The sequence below is a fragment of the Kogia breviceps genome, chromosome 12 (genome assembly GCF_026419965.1).
Source record: "Kogia breviceps isolate mKogBre1 chromosome 12, mKogBre1 haplotype 1, whole genome shotgun sequence".
NCBI lineage: Eukaryota > Metazoa > Chordata > Mammalia > Artiodactyla > Physeteridae > Kogia > Kogia breviceps.
Genome location: NC_081321.1, coordinates 64,103,641 through 64,125,599, shown reverse-complemented (window position 1 = coordinate 64,125,599; position 21,959 = coordinate 64,103,641). Strand labels below are relative to the sequence as shown.

At 36.9% G+C, this 21,959-nt stretch overlaps 1 protein-coding gene across 4 annotated transcripts in view; it reads right to left on the bottom strand.

Annotated features, from left to right (window-relative positions):
• Positions 1-494: 494 nt before the first annotated feature.
• NAV3 (neuron navigator 3) overlaps positions 495-21,959 on the bottom strand; it is an 832,636-nt gene continuing 811,171 nt past the window's right edge. For all 4 annotated transcript variants that reach the window (XM_067009787.1, XM_067009786.1, XM_067009785.1 and 1 more), the window contains 7 exons: positions 21,344-21,579; positions 14,905-15,059; positions 13,793-13,864; positions 13,008-13,204; positions 11,954-12,072; positions 7,725-7,928; positions 495-2,903 (listed from right to left, as the gene is read on the bottom strand). In XM_067009787.1, coding sequence (XP_066865888.1) covers positions 2,784-2,903; positions 7,725-7,928; positions 11,954-12,072; positions 13,008-13,204; positions 13,793-13,864; positions 14,905-15,059; positions 21,344-21,579 — 1,103 coding nt within the window. In that variant the 3' untranslated portion in view covers positions 495-2,783. The remainder of the gene's footprint in view (positions 2,904-7,724; positions 7,929-11,953; positions 12,073-13,007; positions 13,205-13,792; positions 13,865-14,904; positions 15,060-21,343; positions 21,580-21,959) is intronic.

Sequence of the window (21,959 nt, the reverse complement as noted above, 5' to 3'; positions counted from 1 at the left end):
ATATCAACATTTTATTTTATATTAATGCTTATTTTATAACCATTTAGGTAGACTAGTCAGAGTTTTCTAAAAATATTCACTGAATAAATACTTTTCATTTAAAAAGATATACCTAGTGCCTTCAATTTATTTCCTTACTTAAAAGCTATGAGGTCCTTTCTACAAGGAATGAAAAATAAAAATTCACATACATCTCTACTTATGGCATATTAATAGTACAAGCAACATTTTAAAGCTTGATACTTCCGGTGCATAATTATTCAATTTTCTCCATATACAGATGCCACACCTTGTTGTCAATAAATAATTCCACTTTAATGGCAAAGTAATAATTTAGACAGATACAGGGTGCACATTTGCAAAAAAATATATGCAAGCTGGTTTACAAGCTAGAGGAACAATCAACCAATAGAAAATACATCACCCAGTTATGTCCACTGACACCAAGTACTTGTTGTCGGGGCTTTACAAAGACTACAAAACTTTTCAGATGATTTATTTCACTGTTTCTATTTACATGATATGTTACATCAAAAATGTACAAAATATAAAATGTATACAGACAAATGTTTCACAAACTAGTTTAAGTTGTAAACTAGGCGGACCTACTGGGATGTATTGCAGGAATTTGTTTATGACCATGTTTGGACTGTGTTTCTCAAAACGGCAGGGAAAGATTAGCAATTTTCTCAGATCACATATTATACAAGGGCCACTAGTCACTCATCCAGCTACATATATTGATGCTTCACCACAGATGTGATCCACGTTTGAGGCTTCAAAGTCAGGGTGACCATGCTATGTGCATAAATTCAGTTCCGATTTCCCTTAGGGCAATAGCACCGTGGAGGACCTATGGACTGAGTGACATTCTGACAACTGCACAGATGTCTCGTGTTGTTACTGTTCTACAGCAACTGACCTGTGGGTGGTCACAGAGAGTAGCACCAATTGCACGTCCTGAAAGTGGCACGTTTTCATATGCACGGGACAAGTCTACACCATGGCCTAGCCCTTGGGTTGATAAATTTCAAACCTGTCCCCTGTGTGTGGTGGGAACTTCTCCAATCACTCCCATCAGTTTTCATGCACTCTCTTGAAAGCCTGCCACGACAGATGCACTTTCAGACATTTTGACTTTTCCGAAAATGGATTGGCTTCATGGACAGTTTTGAAGCATGCTCACTCTAGCACTGCTAGCTCCTGCGTGGTCATCACAACTGTAAATACAGGACAAACACACCAGATAATAACAGTGTTGAGGGTTTGCAGTCTGTATTTGCAACGTACAGGAAATCTCAGCAAGTGAAACATCTCTTAACACCCACAGGATAAAATACAATTTTGTGTGTGTGTTTGTTTCGATTTGTGCAAGTTTTTAAGAATGATTATTTACAATACCTACCCAGTAGACTGTGCAAATCTAACGTCCTTTTACAGTATAAACGCTTCCTCATCCACAGTGACTTCACTGCATCAGTGTTCTCGAATGCTGAATTTCTCATGTACAACAATATCCATCAAAACAACATGCTCAAAACTCATAATAATAAAAAAAAAAAAAAAAGAAAGAAAGACTAGGGGAGAAAAGCGAAATGGTTGTACTCATGCTGCATCTAGTGCTTCCAGCTCTGCTGGATAAGAAATCACAATCTCCCGCCTTCTCAAACTCTTTCCCCTAGAGTGGGATGAAATGTAGCCACATGGCTTCGCTTTTAAGTGACAGTCGAGGAGGGTTTCTGGGTTTACTTGAGTATTTTGGAGGATAGGCAAAGCAATCTATTCACAAGGTAAAAATACTGATCTTTCTCCTATCCATTTCTTCAAAAACAAACACAAAAATAGAGAGAGATGAGGCTACTGCGTTAACGGGTGTTGTAAATGAAAAGACAGTGGAAATTACCGATGGTTTAGGATTTAAACCAACTGTTAAACTGTTGTAGAAACTGGTTTTAAGGCAGTGAGACAGCACCATAGGAAATGTTGCTTCTTTTCACTGACAAGGCTCAAACAAATAAAGCCCTAAAAAAGCCTTTTATCAGTGTTGACTAATAATTGGTATAAAACTCTTTTTAAGGGAGTGGGCAGGTGGTTTAAAAAGACCACGGTGGTAAAAACAACCTTATCAAACCCGTGACTCGGACACTAAAAAGTGGGTGGAGCACATCCTGTGATCATGGCAGTTGAATGACACTGGCACTTCTCCAGCTTGTCACTGCAGTGTTTCCCTGGGGGTTGCACAATTCCATTTGTGCTTGCGGAGGCCTGGCCTCTTCATTTAGGAATGGGGTGAGCGCACAACACAAACACTACCGGGGCTCCGTGACCAGCACCACGTGGCACAAAGGAGCTTGGACGGATCAGAAGAATGGACCCTGCTTGGGGAGAACAGCCCCTCAGAGGAAACCAAAGGAAGGAACAACAACAAAAAAAGGTCTGCATTGTAAACTTTTAAAGAGGAAAAACAGAAAGTCCAGTTTGGCTATCCCATGTGCAATCTATTCAGTTGCCCTGTCATTAGGGTCCTTTCCAGTTGAGTAATGGAGCCTTGCATCACTCCACGGATATAAAAATGCCTAGAAAGGAAAGCAAGTTACACTTCCATGTCAATTTAGCATCTTGGCGGTTCAAACTTAGTTCTACTGCCTCCTTGGAGACCACAGCCCTGGATCAGGGCCCTGGACAGGGTGCTTTCATATTGGCAGTGGTTTAGTGAAAATACTTTACTTTTTAACTTTTTTTTTTTCTAAAGCATAGTCTTTTCCCCTAACTCTTTTCACCCTCTAGAGGGTAGATTCAAGAGACGAATCCAAAACGTCTTCATGGTGGCTGGTGCTATCACTGTCGCAGCTTTGTGTGCCCGAGTAATTGGCTGCTTCTTGGAGTTTCATTAGCATATTCATCTGAAGAAAGAAAAAGAGACATCGATGGAGGCAATGATGCATCGAGGAAGCCAGTCCCAGAAAACACACGGCCCCGAGCCACACAGACGACCCATCTCATCCCCTCCAAGGGAAATGGAAAAAAAATTTTAGATTTTTACTAGTTGTCCCTGGCTTCTACACTGTTTCTCCCAAACATGACTATTAACAGCAAACCGTAAGGACAAAATAGGGCCTCCGGATAAGTCTTCTATTTGCGGTTGTAATGAATACAGCTCCAGCAGGGAGAGTGGAAAGGAAACTGTATCACAGCTGGACATCTGGGCTCGTGGCTGGAGAGTACAGCAAGATGCTCAGCTCTTTGGCTGCGAGAAGCAGAAAGTACTGAATGACAACTGGAAGTCCTGAATGTTCCTACAGGCAGATGCACACACGGGCTCCTGGACACGGTCCCTGGAGAGGAGGTGGGGATGGAGTGGAATGGAGCCCCCCCCATCTGCTGCTTAGGAGCTGACCTCGAGAGGTGACCAAATGAAGCCGACCATGAACGTTGGAAGAGGGAGAAGGGAAGAATCACTGTCAAGTTTCTGTGGTTGTTGAATGTCTGGCTAAAATAGGATGGATATCTCACTGAAAACTAAAACCACCTTCTGGAACAAGAGCGGCTGTCTCAAGACTCCCAACCTTATAGGACAATGGCAATGTTTTTTCTCATAAAAGGGACGTAGGCATGAAAGCAGCTGGGGAGAAAGACAGCTAGCATTTCCATGTATTAGAAAATAAAAGGCAGCCACCTTGCTTGGATTTTGATAGATCTGCAGATCCACTGGTGGGGATGGAAAAAGAAAAGCTGTTTAAAAGTGAATCATGAATAAATGGTTCAACAGTTTTAGAAAGCACAGAAAAAACGGCACATGTCTTCAGGAGGGTTGTTTTCTTATCAAGCGTTTCTGTAAATTGTAATAATCTTTGTATTGTTTAATGCGCGCTAACTTTGCTATTTCATAATGTAATCAAAATTTTTTTTTCCCAACTTAGAAATATAGGGAATCTGATCCCAAAGAAAGGAGAAATCTAAAAAGGATTCCTTAGTCATATGTTAGGCTCTGCACGCTTGTGTGCTCAGCGTAAAATGTGCGTTCAAAAAAGACCTGTGAAATAAAATGGCAAACTGGTAATTACCAATTCCAGCAAGGATGCCTTTCTGATGAAGAAGCTACAGTTATAGCATATTTTAAAGTCATTTGAACATTCTTCAGGACAATATTTTTCAATATAATTTTTTGTCTAATTCCCTGAATTTATTAAACTAGCTACATAAAGATATGAAATTAAAGTAGTTGGTGATAACCTCTTATACCCAGTGAGTCAAAAGGCTAAATGTCTCCATCAATGCACTGTTTCTCTCTTGCCCTCTCTCTCCTCGCTTTGTTTCTCTGTCTCTCTTGTGCGTGTGAGCGCACAGACACACACACACACACACACACACACACACACACACACACACACACAGACACACACCCCTACCTTCATTCACATTCATATTCTCTTTTTCCTTTCTTTTGTCAATCCCTCCCTTATTAGTAGCCGGCTGTATATTCAAGCATCCGGGTGAAGATGATTTGTAAAAGAGAACTGTGCTTTGAGCACCTTCCAAGAGCAGAAATGGTTTCAAGGGTTGTGCTTCTATCTCAGTCACAAATGTTTGAAATCACTTGAATGCTGACTGTAAAAGTTTTACCGTGTAATAACAGTATTATGAAAGTCTTAACTTTTGAAAATGGTGCCATATAATAAATATGTTCTATTAGAATAAGTTCAGAACCTCAGATTCATAATAAATACATATGAAGGCTTTACTCTGCCTTCTCATAGGGTTGCTTTGTACATTCAAGACAAAGGAGATTACAAGAGGGAGGTAGGGTTCCATACTATTCAGTAGTCACTAGGATAGATCATTATTCTCTACAAAAGTACTTCCTTCCTCTCTTCCCCCCTCCTTCTTTCCCATACCCAGGGTCAGAAATATAATGTCTTACATGTGTCACACCTCCGTCAGGTCCGTATCATCCCTGGTATTTACACATCTGCTAGTCTCCCAGCCTCCATTCTCTCTCCTTTAATCTGCCCTCTATTCTATTATCAAGGTGATCTTTATAAACTGCAAATCTAATGAGATAAGTCCCTTGGCTCAAAAACCTTTGGTGGCTCCCCACTGTCTGTGTGATAAAATGTTAACTTCCTACAAGATAAACAAGGCTTCACATGATTTTACAATTGCAGACTTCTGTAGCTGTAATTCTCCCTGTCCTTTTTGTTCGAATCCCAACAATTTGTACACAGCTCCCTAAACTCATTATTTTTACTGTACTGTTCCATCACGTTTCACGTGCTATTTTCTTAATTTTGGATCTTCTCCACCCAACCCCAGGATGAGTTTCTATTCATCCTTCCAGACCTAGCTCAAGTCTTTCCTCCTCTGGAGCTTTCTTCTAATCACTTCCTCAACAGACTCACAACTCTATCTAGGATCTATCTATCTAGGATACACTTCTATCATTATTTTACTATAATTTATATATATATATATATACATATCTCTCTCCACAGCTGGACTGTGAGCTTCTTAAGATCAGGAATGAGATCTAACTTATTTTCTGATCACCAGGTCTTACCCTTGAGTACATACTTTTTATTTACGAATATTTACTGAATAAATGAAATTAATGAGTTTGTTGATGATGAATACACATTATATTTTTAAACACTGTGAGATTTGCCAAACATTTGCATCCCTGTTCAGATTCAAAAATATATTACTGGGGCTTCCCTGGTGGCGCAGTGGTTGGGAGTCCACCTGCCGATGCAGGGGACACGGGTCCGTGCCCCGGTCCGGGAGGATCCCACATGCCGCGGAGCGGCTGGGCCCGTGAGCCATGGCCGCTGAGCCTGCGCGTCTGGAGCCTGTGCTCCGCAACGGGAGAGGCCACAGCAGTGAGAGGCCCGCGTACCGCAACAACAACAACAACAACAACAAAATATATATATATATATTACTGACATTAAATAGTAGATCTTTTTCTGATTTAGATTGGACTGCAAAAATGTTTTTACCTTATGTCAATAATTATAAAAATATAGAGCAATAAATGCAGAGAGATACTTCATCAGAATGTGCCTAATTCAAAGATTTTTAGATGATAAGGTTTTTGTTATTTAACATGTCAGATATCATAACCCCTTGTTCCTTAAGATGTTTAGGTGAGCAGCAGGTTAGGAATCAGAGATTGTTTTTACCCAAATTCTCATTCAGAATGTGGAGACCCTGATCTCTTTTCCATACTAGAAGACAAGAGCATTCTGAGCCAGGGAAAGGACTGATTAATGGGTTTAGCTGACCAGGACTACGGGAATTGGGAAAATTTAGGACATCCCTTAAATGTCCCATACTCTGTAGAGTAACCCTGAAAACAAACCTTATAAACACCTCACCTTTATCAGGAACTGTATTAAAATCTGCAAAAGGAGAACTGGAATTTATAGAAAATTCAGAGGAAATAACCCATATTTGTACTCTAAGGCTCAATTTTACTCTATTACATTTTAATCATGCTATCAGGAATTTCTTAGTGTCTGCTCACAATTATACAGAATTCAAACCAATTCCACCACCACTGTTGATTTCTAGCTACGTATGAGCTAAAGGGTCAGATACTTATTATAAAAATACAACTCCAGGCCCTTAAGAAGTTTATAGCCTAGATCAAAAGTCCTAAATAAGAGATCCCTGGGCTCTAAGTAGGTCAATGTTTATATCTCTGTGACTTTATGGAACTTTTTGAAATAGTATGCAAAATCTTCTGTGTGTGTGTGCATTTTGTTGGGAATAAAATCATGAAACTTTATCAGATGGTTCACATATAAACCCCAAAATGTTCAGAATGATCAGCTGAAATGATGACGACATATACATGACAGGGTTGTTGGTATAAGGTATTCCACAAGATAGCAAGTCATTTTCTGACTTTAGGTACAGTTATAGATTATGATTTTAATCATTTCCTTTTCTGTTTAAGTCATATAATGACCTTTATCTCAGCATGTCTTCTTTCTGTATTGGTTTCCCAGTGATCCCTTTAGTCAGAGAATGGTAAGCTAACAAACACATTACGTTTGATACCAATCTACGGAAAGTCATCCCTAAAAATAAAAAATACATACAAAAATAAAGTCACTTTACTAAGAACATCATGTACTTAATATTTTCAGAGTATTCATACTTTGGAGTTTTATTGACTTATATTAAGCCTTCCATGATTGCAAACTGAGCAAGGCAGAGAATAACGTCCCTTTGATTTCAAGTCAGTTTATTCTTCTCTACTGTTGCCAACAGAGGACTAATTCTAAATTTAGTCAGATACGTGTAAAACATTCTTCAGTTCTTCAAGCACACATTAGATTATATTCTTTTGGTTTCTTTCATTTTAGAACAAAATTCAGTTTTCTCTTACATACCTAATGAATTCAGTACTGAATGTTTAAAATTTATTGATTTACTTACACAATTTTCTGCATAATAAAATAAAAATTATGGCCACAGAGTTCAGCCTCATTTCAGTGGGTTTTTTTTTTTGATTATTTTTAAGCATATGAGTTTGGTCTTTCATTTTAAGAGTTTCACCCAATGAAAGTAGGCCAAAGGTAAAAATTTTAAAACTGAGTACCAATATCAGGACAGTTTCAAACATTACCTAGGATAACTAATGTCTCTGATGCATAAATACTAATGACTGCACGCTATAGTCAAGATTATATAGAAAGAATCAAACATCAGCTTCTTACCAGGGGATCCCCCTCTGTGTCAGTTTGTGGAATGTGCTTTGAGGTTGTAGCTTCCTTTGTGGATATGCAGCCCTCATACCCAACATCTTCTGGTCTCAACTGAAGTAATGCTGGGCCCTCCTGAGGCAAAGATGCTGAGCTCCATGGGTATGTATCAAGCACCCACTTTGAGGGATCTTCCCAAGGTGCTCGTTTCCCATACATCTAAAAAGTGATCACACATTTAGCACATATAAAATGCATTTCTATTCAATACAAAAGGTGACTACTAATTGATTGATTCTTTTGCACACTGAGTTCCTATGGGACTCAGGGGAATGAAGTGTCCATACACAAGTTTCCAGATTTTAAACATGTATCTCTCTATATAGTTCACTTAAAACTTGAAGGCTACACAAAATAAGGCTGGAGACAAAATAAAGCTGAACATTGGGGATAGACTGCCAACATTTGGAGGAGAGCGTGAGGGAGCTTTATTTTAAATACATGAAGAAATGGCCGCCCACATTTATCTTTGTTAGTAATTTTACAAACTAAAAGAAAGCTCATCATTGAGAAAGGAAAGTTCCAGTAATGGAGAAATTAAAAAGCTAGACACTAAATAGCTTTCCTTACTAAAGTGTACTTTGGAAAGATGATGAATAAAAGAGACTTCTCTGTCTACTTCATTCTACTGAACTTTTCCTTGTAAATAAGAATGCCTTCTCCGACAACCATTTCCCTCAGATTAACTTCCTCTATAATCTCACTGCTTCCTATTCAAACTCTTTTTAGATATTTTTTTATAAGGCCACTAGTAAAAGAGGAAAATCATGGGAAATGAAAGATTTGTCAGAACTCATATGGAGAGAGAGAGTTAATAGAAGGAGATTATAAAGTCTGGTTAAAGTACTGGCAGTGGAGTAGAGGGCAGATGAATCCAAGTGATGTTAAAGAATTTTTAAGCTGAAAGCAAAGCCAAAACCAAACCGGGAAGGGCACACTGAGGAGAAAGAGGTTGATGGGACTTGGTAAAAAAAAAAAAAAATTATAAGCCACAGGGGCACAGAAAGAAAAGTTAAAATTAAGAGAAGAGGACAGTAACATGGGTACGCTAGTTCTTTAATGGACTCTCCTACTCCACTGAGGGAAATCCTGGTTACTAGGTGTACACACATCTTGGTCCTGGATGGCATAGAACACAGTGTGAAGTGTTCTATGTGGCTTCTTGTGGTTCAGTGAGATAAAAGCAAAATGGTGGACACCGAGGCCATGAAAGCCCATGGCTGCCTTGGAACTGTCTTTTGAGTTTCTCCTGGAGAAGTTGTATGAAATTATGGCAGCTTGCCTTAAGAAAAAAAAAAGTTCAGGTCTTGATAGCTGTGCATTTCTTTAGGGGATGATGGTAGGGGTGGCAATGGTTAGTTTTCTTTTTTTAAAAAAATAGTTCTCTTAGAGCAGAAAATTTCTCTCAGTTAAAAATCTACTTTATAGAGGATGTAAAACATAGCTTGCTATACAACTGAAACTAATTGAAGGAAAGCATATAATTCTTGGAAAGGAAATATTACAAAAAAATATGCAAGTCTAGTAGAATCAATAGATGCCAGCCTTTTAAAGAATCATCAATGACAGCAAAATTGGGGGTGACCAATAAAAAGCTAAACAGGCTCAATTCTATATTTCAGAGTAAAATAGATGCTATAGAAGAAGAATTGAAAGAAATGAAATTTAAACATTCAGAAGGAGATCATCTGATTGTTGACGTTTCAAGAAAGATAGAATCATCAGAATAAAAATTGGAATCCAGTGCATCACCAGAGTTTCTTTCAACTAGAACATCTGGTAAAGAGTATTCCCCATACGGGAATCTTTGCACCCATGCTTTGTTTTTCCACCTCTTGTTCCAATTCATGGTTCTTTGTTGCCAGGAGATCCAAGGAAATGGTTCATGACATGTGTGATTCCTTTTTTTTCCTGTTCCTCCAGAAGTCACACATGGACCATCCCAAGAACATCATCTGCCAACAGACTTCTGGTCCAGCATATCCTTCAGTAGCAATGAGAACCCTCTACTCACCAAAGGGTTTTCCTTTTTCTCTCCAAGTGCTGAATTCCTCCTGCCTCCTGCCACCAACCCCCATCAACACCCAGCTACTCCCTACATCATGGTTGAACCAGCTTTCACACTAACCTACTACTAAACATCCAGAACCACAGCAAAAAACTTGAGATCTTTTAATCCCTCCTCAAAAATATTTTTTGAAGTATCTCTCAGTTTGGGAAACTGGTATTACCTTAGTGATTATGCCTTTGTTTAAATGGAAGCTTTATAGTATGATAATTCTCAGGATAGTGTTTTATAAATAATATTGATTTAAATATTAAAAACACTATGTACTTAAAAAAATGAGATCTAAGGATTTTTAGGTATTATGGTTTTTGAGTTTTTAAAACGCTTCTAATTCTTTCTAGATATGAGCAAATGAATACGAAATGAGAATTTCATACATAAAGATTTGGATCATAGTTTATTAATACTGAAATAGTATCTAGAGAACATATAATTCATTTAAATATTTATTTTAAAATTATGACTGTGAATATTTTAAATACATTTTCATTAAAAATATATATATATATATTTTTTTTTTTTTTGGTAAAAATGGTTGAAATCAAGAGACCCAACTCACATCTGAGATAGCATAATAGTTTTAGAGGAATCCTCTCATGTGCTACTTTATACTTGAAAAATAAAAACCTTTGGTACAGTCTTTAATTTTGTTGGAGACACTTTCTGGGGCTAGCTTGGCTTATACCCTCAAAAATATGAAATTGAGTTATTTAAATCTGGATTAGAAACAATTGATAGCATTCTCTAGGATCATTACCTCTGAATGTTCAGAACATCCTGATAATATGATAGTTTTAAATCACTACCATCCATGCCCTTCTACTAGGTGAGGAAAGCATGATGGTAAAAGGAAGCAAAATGAAGTAAAATAGAAAACCAGTTTTTTTAGACAGTAAAATAAAGACTTAACACAGTATTGCAGATGACAAAATGTGAAAAGCATGAAGTATATCTTAATTCTAGCAGCAGTTGTGATAACCAGAAATAGAGATGCCTAAGCAAAATACTGCCTAATCCTTAGCTAAGTTATTGTAAAGATGACTGGATTTTTCTGCCACAAGTTTGGTAATTATGTAATATCTATCTTAAAATATTCACACGTAAGTTTTATAATTCTACAATTTCATGAAATTTCAACTTCAATATAAGGAAAAAGTCAAGACTGATGAAAAAGGGATGATACATTTCATTGAAGAAAAAGGGTTTTCTTATTAGTGATATATGTTGACTTCTTAGTGAAGAGTAAATAGAAGGGGTGGTTGCAGGGCCTCAGATGCAAGGCAGATGACAGGGACAGCAGGGGCGCTCCTAAACCCACCTGCCATAGATTTTAAAAAGTCAAATGCCTTAGATTTAGAGCACTCTCATAAATAGTAAAGGATCTTACAAGTGACGTTAAAGGGCTTCAAACAAAGAAATATCCTAAAGCAAGGAAACTATAAGCAAAAACTACTTGTTGCAGATTAGATAAGAAGAGAATAAATGATCAAGGTCCATATAAACTTGCCTTTCTTATAAGATGTAGAACTGTGTAATTATCTAGCTATCTAATAAGAACAGGTCTGGGGACTTCCCTGGTGGTCCAGTGGTTGAGAATCCATCTTACAATGCAGGGGATGCTGGTTTGATCCCTGGTCAGGGAACTAAGGTCTCACATGCTGCAGGGCAACTAAGCCCATGTGCCACAACTAGAGAGTCCTCGCGCCGCAACTAATGACCCTGCAGGCCACAACTAGAGAGAAGCCTGCGCACTGCAACAAAGAGCCCACGTGCCGCAACGAAAATCCCGGGTGCTGCAACTAAGACCCAGTGCAGCCAATAAATAAATAAATAAAATTTAAAAAAATAGGTCTGTAAACACCTATGGCAATAAATTTGGCTTTCAATGTGTACTTGTTAGAATAACTGTGCTTTCTCTTTCTCCTACATATTTATTCTCAGAACAGAAAAAAAGTAGTGTATACTATTTGTTCTTTCAAACTTTACCACTATATTTATATAGTTCATGCCGTTATTTTTCTGCACAAATACTCAGAGAAATGAATTATTTTTGCTTTTAAAGGATGAGTTTTTTCACTTAGTTTTTTAAAACAGTAAAGAAAATTGAGTACTATACCTGCAGACCTTCTCTCACTGCCTCCAGAATATAAGGTACCAAAGAATAGTTCCAGAGATCCATGAACCATACTCTAGAACCTTCTACATCCATGGGGCAAGGAAGGAAAAGTCGAGGACCTGAGAAGAAACAAATAACAAAACATTTTTAAGAACCATTATATGTAGCAATCTAAACCCATATTTAGATACCATTTGGGGGGAATGTTTCTTATAGGATTCTTAGAAAATTATAATCTTGGCCACTTTGATTATTATTAAAGTGTGTTTAACTGAAGACCCAATCTCCAGGACCGTCCTTTCTTTTTACACTAAAACCTTAATCTAAAATATAACATTTTATCATTAGGATAAACCTTAAAGGTCATAATCCAGTCAATCTGCCCCATTTTACAAATGACAAAACTATGCTGGAATGAATTGTCAAATACAAAATATGTCATTATTTGCAGAAGTGGGTCTCTGCCTTGGTCTTTGGATCACAAATATAGAATTGTTCTTTCTAATTTACACTGTGTTTAGTGAGTATGTCTTTATGATCCAACTGCAATGGGAAAGGGACATTTTTTTCGTGCAATTTAAGAAGGAATACACAAACAAACACCTTTATGCCAACTCAAGAAAATAATTCAAACAATTTTGTCTTCACGAAAAATGTAAAACACTTAAATTACCTCTAACTAAAATCTTCTCTCACAATTATATTTGATATGAGCCATAAATTAATATTTGTTTTTAGCATAAAAATGGTACTCTAAACAGATACAATTTATTTCAAAGGGTTATCTGATTTTTAGATATTTGTCTATATTAAACTTATTTGATGTCAGTAAAATCTTAGTAAACCATAATAGACAAAATGAATCTAATTAGAAATATTTATACAAAGCTTGGAAGAAGGCAAACTTTCAGAAGGAAAAAAAAAATGAAAACTTAAATCTTTGGAAGCTTGAAAAATGTTAGCTTCACTTGTTATTTTCTGCCCTCCAATCTGGCCATCTTTACCACGTACTCGTAGCTCCTGGAAAATGGCATATTGCAATTTTGGAACTCACCAATGGTAACATCAGAAGAACTGTGTGTTTCCAAAAAACTGTTGAGATGATGCCATGTCTTAGGAATCCAATCTATAATTTTGACTAGGTCATTATTGCGTATGTTCCTTTCAATTTCCATCTCTATCAGTTTCCTTCGAAGATATCTGCCTAAAAAGCCTTTTACTGGTTCTGTGTGGTTTGCACATAGTACCCACCTACAAAAAGAGAGAAAAAAACCTGAAAACTCAGAAATCTTTATATAAATTAAACAACTTTTATATAAATTAAACTTTAAGTCCACAGTGATTCTCTTTCCAATATAAAGTAATAATGTTCCTAATTTAATTGGTGGCCATATGTTAATGATCAAAGGGATGAGAAGGTCTATTAGCATTAGAGCTGTGCTCTAACTAACTTTTCATTTTGAGCTAAAGAGAAGCTCATGTGCGTCACAGCAGTGAGTGGGCTTGTACAGGCTGAGCACTCTTCTGTAGGAGAATCACAAATCCTGAAATAGGAACTGTCTTCACATTTCTTACACTTAGGAAAAAAGTGCTCTACTTTAGCCAGTGACATAGTGAGCAGAAAAAACATTTCTTTTTTCTTCTTTTTGAAAGAAACACTTCTGTTTACAGGTTGAGGATCACAAAAAGTCTGCTTGAGAAAGAGTGTCCGAAGAAGTGAGAATTATTTTCACACCCCAGGTCACCACTGGCAGGATTTGTCAATGTACAAATGGAAAAAACAATAACCAAAAGCAAACAGAAAAGAGACAATATGAAAAAAATTCAATTTATCTTCACCTGAAATTGTGATGCAGCTCTAGATTTGGTGACGAAGAAACTCCCTGATTCATTGTTCCAATAATATATGGACTAGGGAAAAAAAAGAAAATTTATATGTACTAAAGGTAAAAGAGATTAATACATTAAAATGGTCTCAGAAAACAATTTAGACAAATATGGATTTTTCCCCATTTTAACATTAGGCTGTAAAAGGGTAATTTTGTAGTGTTTGGTTGGAAAATGACAAAGATCACTGAACTGGAAATTAAGATTTGGGGTTCTAATTTCAGATCTGGCATCCTAAGCAAATCATTTTTCCTCTCTAATCCCACGTTTTCTCATCTATGAAATGAAAAGATTAGACAGAATAATCACAGTGATCTCATTCTACTCCAACATCTTATGATTCTTGTGCTTACAATCTAATTCATTAATTTCTTCTTTTGTTTCATAATTATTTCAAAGGTTCTTAGTAACATGAAAGAATTTGTATTCTTGTTTCAATATTTATTTTATGCTGGTTAGTTTTTAACATTTAAAAAATCTCTAGCAGAGATAACTGGGTTACTTGCACCATTAAAACTAACATTTATGTTGTTGTTTTTATATGTCCTTTTTTAGAGGCTATTGTGAATCTTAAGTGGGTTTTCAGATTTTTTTATACCCTGCTTTAACCTTTTCTTTCAGATAAATAGTTAAAAATTAGAATCACTAGTGGAGAGAGGTATATCTGAAAGTCTTAAAACTATTCTATAGGAAGGCTGAATTTAAACTTTAATATGGAATAAGAGTGAAACAAGAGCTCTATAGCTTCGTTCTAGTTCTTAATTTCCCTGATTCAAACATTCCATCATTGATAATGGTCTCCCAGACTTTCAGCATACCTGTAGAAGTTAACATCATCAAGTAAGTAATGTTGCCATAAAAGTGCCTGGGATGCAATTGTTGAATTAATAAATAGATGTTCTAATGAACACACAGAGGTTCTTTGGAAATATGGTATAATAGTAATGAAGGCTTCTCAAATTAATAGCATCCACTATACGTCTTAAAAGGTATAAAGGCACAAGAATGCATATTTGATCACCATTTTTTCATATCTTATCACTCAAAATATTTCACAAGCATACCATTTGTTGTATTTACAGTTGAGAAAACCATTGAAGATATCACTCAAAGAGCCCACGTGATGAAGATTATCAAGAATTATTACAACTGGAAGCTCTACACCATTATTATCAGCACTGCATTGTTCAGCCAGATTAGCTAGATATTGTTGCAATTCCTTTAAAAAATAAAGAAAACAAATATGTCAATGAGAAATTTATACCAATGGAAAGCAATTCATAGTTTAGGAATGATACATTTTGTCTTCCATCCAGTTTCTTTGATTAAAACTCACAGATCATTCCATTGATATAAAACCTTACTCTACAAAGCAAAAAAACATACAATGTTGAGAGGATACACTTTTAAAGGAAAGAGAAAAGCCAGTACAGGACACCTGAAGTAAATATAAAGCTGTAAACACAAGGATATACTTCTCAGTTGTTTTCTCCCTGGAAGAAAAGTGAAAAAAAAAGAATTCTGGATATGAGCTCTTATGATAAACCACAAATACTGAGATTCATTCTTGTTTTTGGTATTACAATGATAAAGATGGATTTTAGCAAACCTTATAATTTCAAGTATAGACTAAATCCAAAATGGCACCCCTAAGTTTCCATTAAGACTTTAAATATTTTAATTCCAATTCATTTCAGTGAGGTGCTTCTGAAAATACAGCCCTGGGACTCAAATAAAACTGTGGTTGGTTGGTTTATTTGTTATTTATTTATTATCTGCTTGCAATTGTTGTAATTTATAACAACAGACAAAATGTGTTATATTTCATTGGGTCACTTGACATTAGCATTTAGCATTTATTAAGCTTCTTGGTTCTTTACAGGTATTATTCCTTTCTAATAGCTTTTAATCTAAATATGATAACCAGTTCACTGATTGCTCTCACAGATAGGTAGGCCAGAAATATAATTAGATTTCTTAGAATTATCCTAATCAGTAAGAGAATTTCCATAATATTTGCATATTTACAATGACATTTTCAATTTGTACATCTTGAGCAGAGTTAAAAAACAATTTCATGATGGATCTTGAATAATGAATAGAATTCCAAATGATAAGTATGTAGTTTTTTACTCTTTCAACACAGCTTTAGCAAGCACCTACTATGTGCCATGTACTCTGGCACCAAGGATTTAGAGATTACTTCTATATTCAGGCATTAGAATTGATAGCAAGGCAGGCCAATAAGTAAGTCTCAAGGCAGTGTGATAACTGAAATGCACAAAACACTATACAAAAACTAAAGAGAGGCATCTAATGCAGATTTAAGGTTCATAGAACAATAAGGTATGAGGGCAGGAGGTATAATTGAAGAGTAAAGAGTAAAGCATAAGAGGTGGAAGATACGAGTGTGTGATGTGTTGGGAGAAATATTGGTGTTCTGCTTTTGCAAGAGAAATGGTCCGTGGCAGGGGTGATCTCAATGAAAGGGGAAATCGAAAAGACTTTGAATCCATGCAGAGGAATTTGGATTTTACTATATAAACATGTGCACCATTCATATGTTGTTGTTTCCCCCAGGGTAGAGAAATTTATTTATCGAAGGAAACATACATGTGAAGGATAGGATGATTAATTAGAAATGGAAAACACATTCAAGATGCTTACTGCCCAGAATAGTTTAGGCATGTATACAGATAACTAAAATTCACAGTGAAAACTAGTACATTACCTCAAAAGAATATACACCAAAGATTTTGTTCAGAGCATGTAAAGATTACTTGTAGCTTCTGGGAAAGACTTTCTGGTGGCAGTATTATTTACTATTAACCCTTTATTTTAAAGATTAGGTAATACTGTGATGCTTAAAAATGGAAGAAGAGCTTTCTTCATAGATGGAGAAGAACAAAGGCAGAAACATAAAAATATAATATCCATGTAGGAAAAACCCAGTAGTATATGTTTTGTGAAAGAGTGGTAAATAAACTGGAAAGGAAAGTTTGCAAGCTTGAATGGTTGGTAAGACTACTGGACTTTTCCTACTGACAGTGAAGAAACATTGACTATTCTGGGGATCTGAGTGATGTAGTCAGAATCATGATTTCAAAGTGTGGTAAGTATATTGCAAAGGAGGAGGAGAAATCAGTCAAGAGATACTGAAATTGCTGAAGCCAAGAGACACTGTGGGACTCAAGAGGAATAGTAGAAGTATGGGAAGATTTTTGACCTAGAGCAGAAAGCAGTGGGGAAACACTGCAGGATTTTAATGTGGTCAGCTTTTAATTATGAAAGAAGAATTATGAATGAATAGAAGACATTCTACTTCCATGAGATGCAAGAATAAAGAGGCAGAGAGAGAAGGGGAATTTAATGCAAGTTGTAAATCAAGCAGTTAGTAAACAATTGCAATAGCCCAAGTAAGTGACAGAGTGTTTATTTGGGTGGGAGGGTAATGGTAGTAGAGATGGCTGAAAGAAGATGGATTTGTGATATATTTTCACAGATACATCACAAATATACAGGAATTGAAATTGGCATTTCTAAACATGTATATTTAGTACGCTAATGAAAACATACTTGTAAGTTAATAGAAATGCCTACCATATGGAAGAGTGGGCACAGCCAACAGTGTCCAATTGGAGCCAATACAAGTTGAAACAAGGGAGTCATCTAGATGAGAACAGAAGTGGGAGAGGACAGAATGTTGGGGAATATTTTAATTTGCTGGAAGGTGAAGGAAAAACAGTCAGTGAAAGGCACTGAGCACCAGCTTACTAGAGGGTAGGAAGGAGACAAGGAGAGAATGATCATCATGAAAATCAGAACAATTTCTAGAAAGGGGGGATCAATTATAGCAAATTAGTATATACGGATCAAAAGAGGGAGAGAGAGGTGGGGGGAGAGGAGGAGGAGGTGGAGGTGAAGGGGGTGGGGGAGGGGGAGGGGAAGGGGAGGGGGAGAAGTTTGAATTGAATTTGCTAAATAAGAATCACCAGGTGATTTTGGAAAAATAGGGCCATTCGATTCTACCGTGGTCCTCTCTCATCTTGAGAAGGGTAGTAGATCCCTTTGGGAATCTAATGAAAGCTATGGACCAGTCACAAGTAGAAACAGGCATACACAAATAATTTGGTCATACAACTTGCGTTTTCTCAAACCTCTTTGAAATCACTTCATGATCCCCACTCTAGCTTAATCAGGGTAAAATCTTAGATTGAAGTACTGATATATTAGCATTAGAAGTTTCATGTCCAAGATCTAATCAGGCAGAACAAAAAACAGATATATCTACTAAATGGACACTGATCATGAGATGAATTGTATGCTTTGAAAATATACACAGAACACAGCAGTTAAATAAAAACTATTGATCATTGCTATCTCTGATTTTGACTCCAGACACACTGAAAATGAATCTGCCAAGTCCAGCTTTCTGATCTTTTCCCACCTGACATTCCAAGTGGCTTCAGTTGGCCACATATTCTTCACTAAATCCATCTCTAGCCTTCTGGGCCCACCATATCAAATGTCACAAAGTGTAATTGTTTATGTGTCCTGCTTTCAATCAAAATATTCCAGCTGGCAACTCGAGAGAGGGCTTGAAGAGTGGGAAGAGGAAAATAATGTAAAATGCAGAGCGAACAAAAACATGAAAAGATTTTTTTCATTTGATGTTTTATCATTGGATTTTTTTGGAATCAGTGAGTGATTTGTGGATTTGTCTCTTCAGAGATATCGAAGGCATAGCAGAAAGCATGTCAGCAGTTACACAGTTCCATTTCTCAGGAAAAGAATTTATTTCATACCTCATTCACCCTTTACTTAAGTAAATCTACACTTGGCAGCATCCCTCCTACAAGCCCAACCTGTCATCCCCATTTCTCTATACCACTCTCACATACCATCAACCACCCGAAAATGAAGTATGGATTCTCTGACAATTTGGCAAGAATTGGCCAAATTCTCTGGCCATGACTTGGTATCCAACATTACTGACAGCTCATTCAAATCTTACAAACCTAAAGAAACAATAAGCATTTGTTCGTTGTAGTTTGTGCTTTCTTGGTGATGAATGTCATGTGATTTGTCCATGGGTTTCTTCCTATTACTGTTTACTAGCATCATTTGTTCTGTTCAAAGGCTCTTGGCAAGCTTTATTTTTCATCAGTTTGTAATAACAAAGATTAAACTGACCTCATAATGGCACAAGTGATTTTATTCAGAAAAAGTAGAAAATAAGAGTGCTGGATATATTTGATCAAATTTTAAAGGACATATAAATTATTATTGATTAAGAATATTTCCAAGTACTAAACATTTTTTTAACTGAAATAAAAAGAACTTATATATAACAGTATATTTTGGAGTGAGGCAAATTTTAGAACTAATGTTAAGTTACCCTACTTTATTTTAGCATGTCGAATTATATCCAAGTCAATCTATCTGATTCAAAACTTGATTTTAAGTGGTTCTCCAACTTTATCAAAATGCCTGTTTCTTCTAAAAAATCTATTCTTCTATCTTCCAACCACTTGTTTTTTTCATAACAGAAGTAACTTCTAAAGAGTTCTGTCACATCAACATTAAGGAAACACCAAAGAGAGCACTGAGGGTAACCAAGAGATGTCAATTCTTTCATCATTTTGACCGAAAAGAAAACAAAATGTGCTAAAACCTTTTTTTTTTTGCGGTACGCGGGCCTCTCACTGTTGCGGCCTCTCCCGTTGCGGAGCACAGGCTCCGGACGCGCACGCTCAGCGGCCATGGCTCACGGGCCCAGCCGTGTCCCCTGCATCGGCAGGCGGACTCTCAACCACTGCGCCACCAGGGAAGCCCGCTAAAAGCTTTTAAATAAAGCTATGAGGAGACCCAGACTTCACTGGCGGCAATAAAGGTGTAGGCTGAAGCAAACAACTGTGCTCCTCCTGCTTCTGCTTAAAGAAGAGCTCGATATTCTGCCTCAGGTGCCATGTCTCTCTCTACTTGAAATGAGAATGGGTGGTTCAACCACAATCCGAATAGTGCTGAGTTCCAAAGAAACACTCGGAATTCATGTGCTGTACTGAGTCCACATTAAGAGATCCCATCATGCTTTATACACACCTTTGTTCTCCTTGAAACATACATATAAGCCAGTTTTGAACAAAGATCCGTGTATGTGATGGGGGTGGGTGGTCTGTATGTGTCTGTGTGTATTTGTGTAAGAAACCCTTACAGTTTTGGGAACCAAGAGCTATAATTAATAACTGCAGGCAACCCTTAGGTGGTGCTTGCTACTTGTACTATTCTCTCCCTCTCCCTGCTTCTATCTCTCTGTCTGTCCGTCTCTCTCTCTCTCTCTCTCACACACACACACACAGACACACACACACAGATACACACTCATTTAGTCCTTACCACACCCCACTATTTTTTCCCATTTTACAGCTGGGAAAACTGAGGCACAAAGAAATTCAACAATCAGCCCTAGGTCCCACAGTTGGTCAGTGATATGGACTTAATGAACTACTCCTCTAAGAAATTTTTGTTCACTAAATTAAATGTCTTGTTTATGTCAAGAATCCAGTGGGTTTGGGTTGCTTTTGGGGGTCATGTTTCTTTTCTAAAACTTTGCAGGCCAGAGGTTTCTACGAGACTGGGTCAGTTTAGATGATCTAACCAGGTTATCTCTGGAAAAACAACATGACCCAGTATCATCTGGATATCTTCAAGGTATTGCTTATAACAGATGTAGTTTCCTAAGAGAACTTTAGGTTGCACTGATTGAGAATGTAAATGAATAACTATAGGCGAAAATAGTCCAGTGTTAGGAACATGTTAGGCATCAATTATTTCCTTCTTAGGATTCTTTATTTCACTATGAATATACGAAAGTACTGGCTAGGTTTTATAGCCCCTTATGCCTATTTAAGAGCTGAGAGCATTCAGGATGATTATGGTACATTAAACCTTAGCAGATGGCGAAATGGAATATTGTTCAATTTCCTAAGGTTCCTAAGCAGAAATCCTATAGAAATATGATGTAAAAAAATTGCTGCTCCCAGAATTTCTGCTTAGAATATATTAATTACACCCAAATCCCCATTGCTGTAACATCACAGTTAATTCCTACTTATTTATTATGACCTAGACCAAGTATTGGCTTTTACAAAGCTCTGATTCCTGCAGGAAGAGTCATGGCCTCTTGTTTCTGTGGTATTTGCATGGATCTCTCTGCTCTAATACTTCCTAAATGGATGTCTGCGAGAAATCAGACAACAGAGACTCTGTCCTTTTCTTCTGTCCATTCTCAATGCCTGTGAATACCTGATACCTGAATGTCACTGAGCAGTCTTGTTCAAATTCATGAAATAGGGTTTAGTCATTCACCAGATTCTAGTTTTAGCCTAAGAGCTGGATATGTTTCCATGTACAATATGGAAGTTTCATATAATCTTAAAGCTTAGTTGCTTAAGACACAGATAAATAGCAGCAGTTGTCTTAGGACCTAAGTCTGTGACTTACCTTACTAGACTTGTGGTCCACATTAAATGTGGCAATTGCATCCTCTGTTTTTTTCCTCCCAGATTTGGTTATTACATATTCAGCAAGTTTGTTTGCTAAATAGGTCTTCCCAGTACCACTAGGTCCCGATAGTATAATTCTGTGATGCTCCATCAGCAAGTTAAAGTACCTTTGGGTAATTGGTTTAGGAATCAGCGTATCAAAAACAAAACTGTCCAAACTGTTTTCTTCTACCCCTGAAGGGAGAAACAAAGGGAAGAGTGTGGCTTATTGTTCTACGGTAAGCTTGAAATTAAAATATAGTGTCAACTGGCAACTGGGCTTTGTTAGCCACTGGAATGCAGTCCTTGCAAGATACTTTCCTTGACATTTCGATCCCACGTGTGCTGCTATTTTAAGTCAGACAGGAAACATCAGTAATAAGGCAGAGTGAACATCCAAATGAAAGCAAGTTTGTCCTCCTGGCTTAGACTTCCTTCATCTATTTCATGCTTCTCACTTATGTTTCCACAAAGAGATGGAAGCATTACTATGAATTCTATCATAAAATCCTCCTTCTCTTTGAAGGTGGTAGTTTTGTTAAGAATAAATGTAAAAATTAAAATAAAAAGTATAA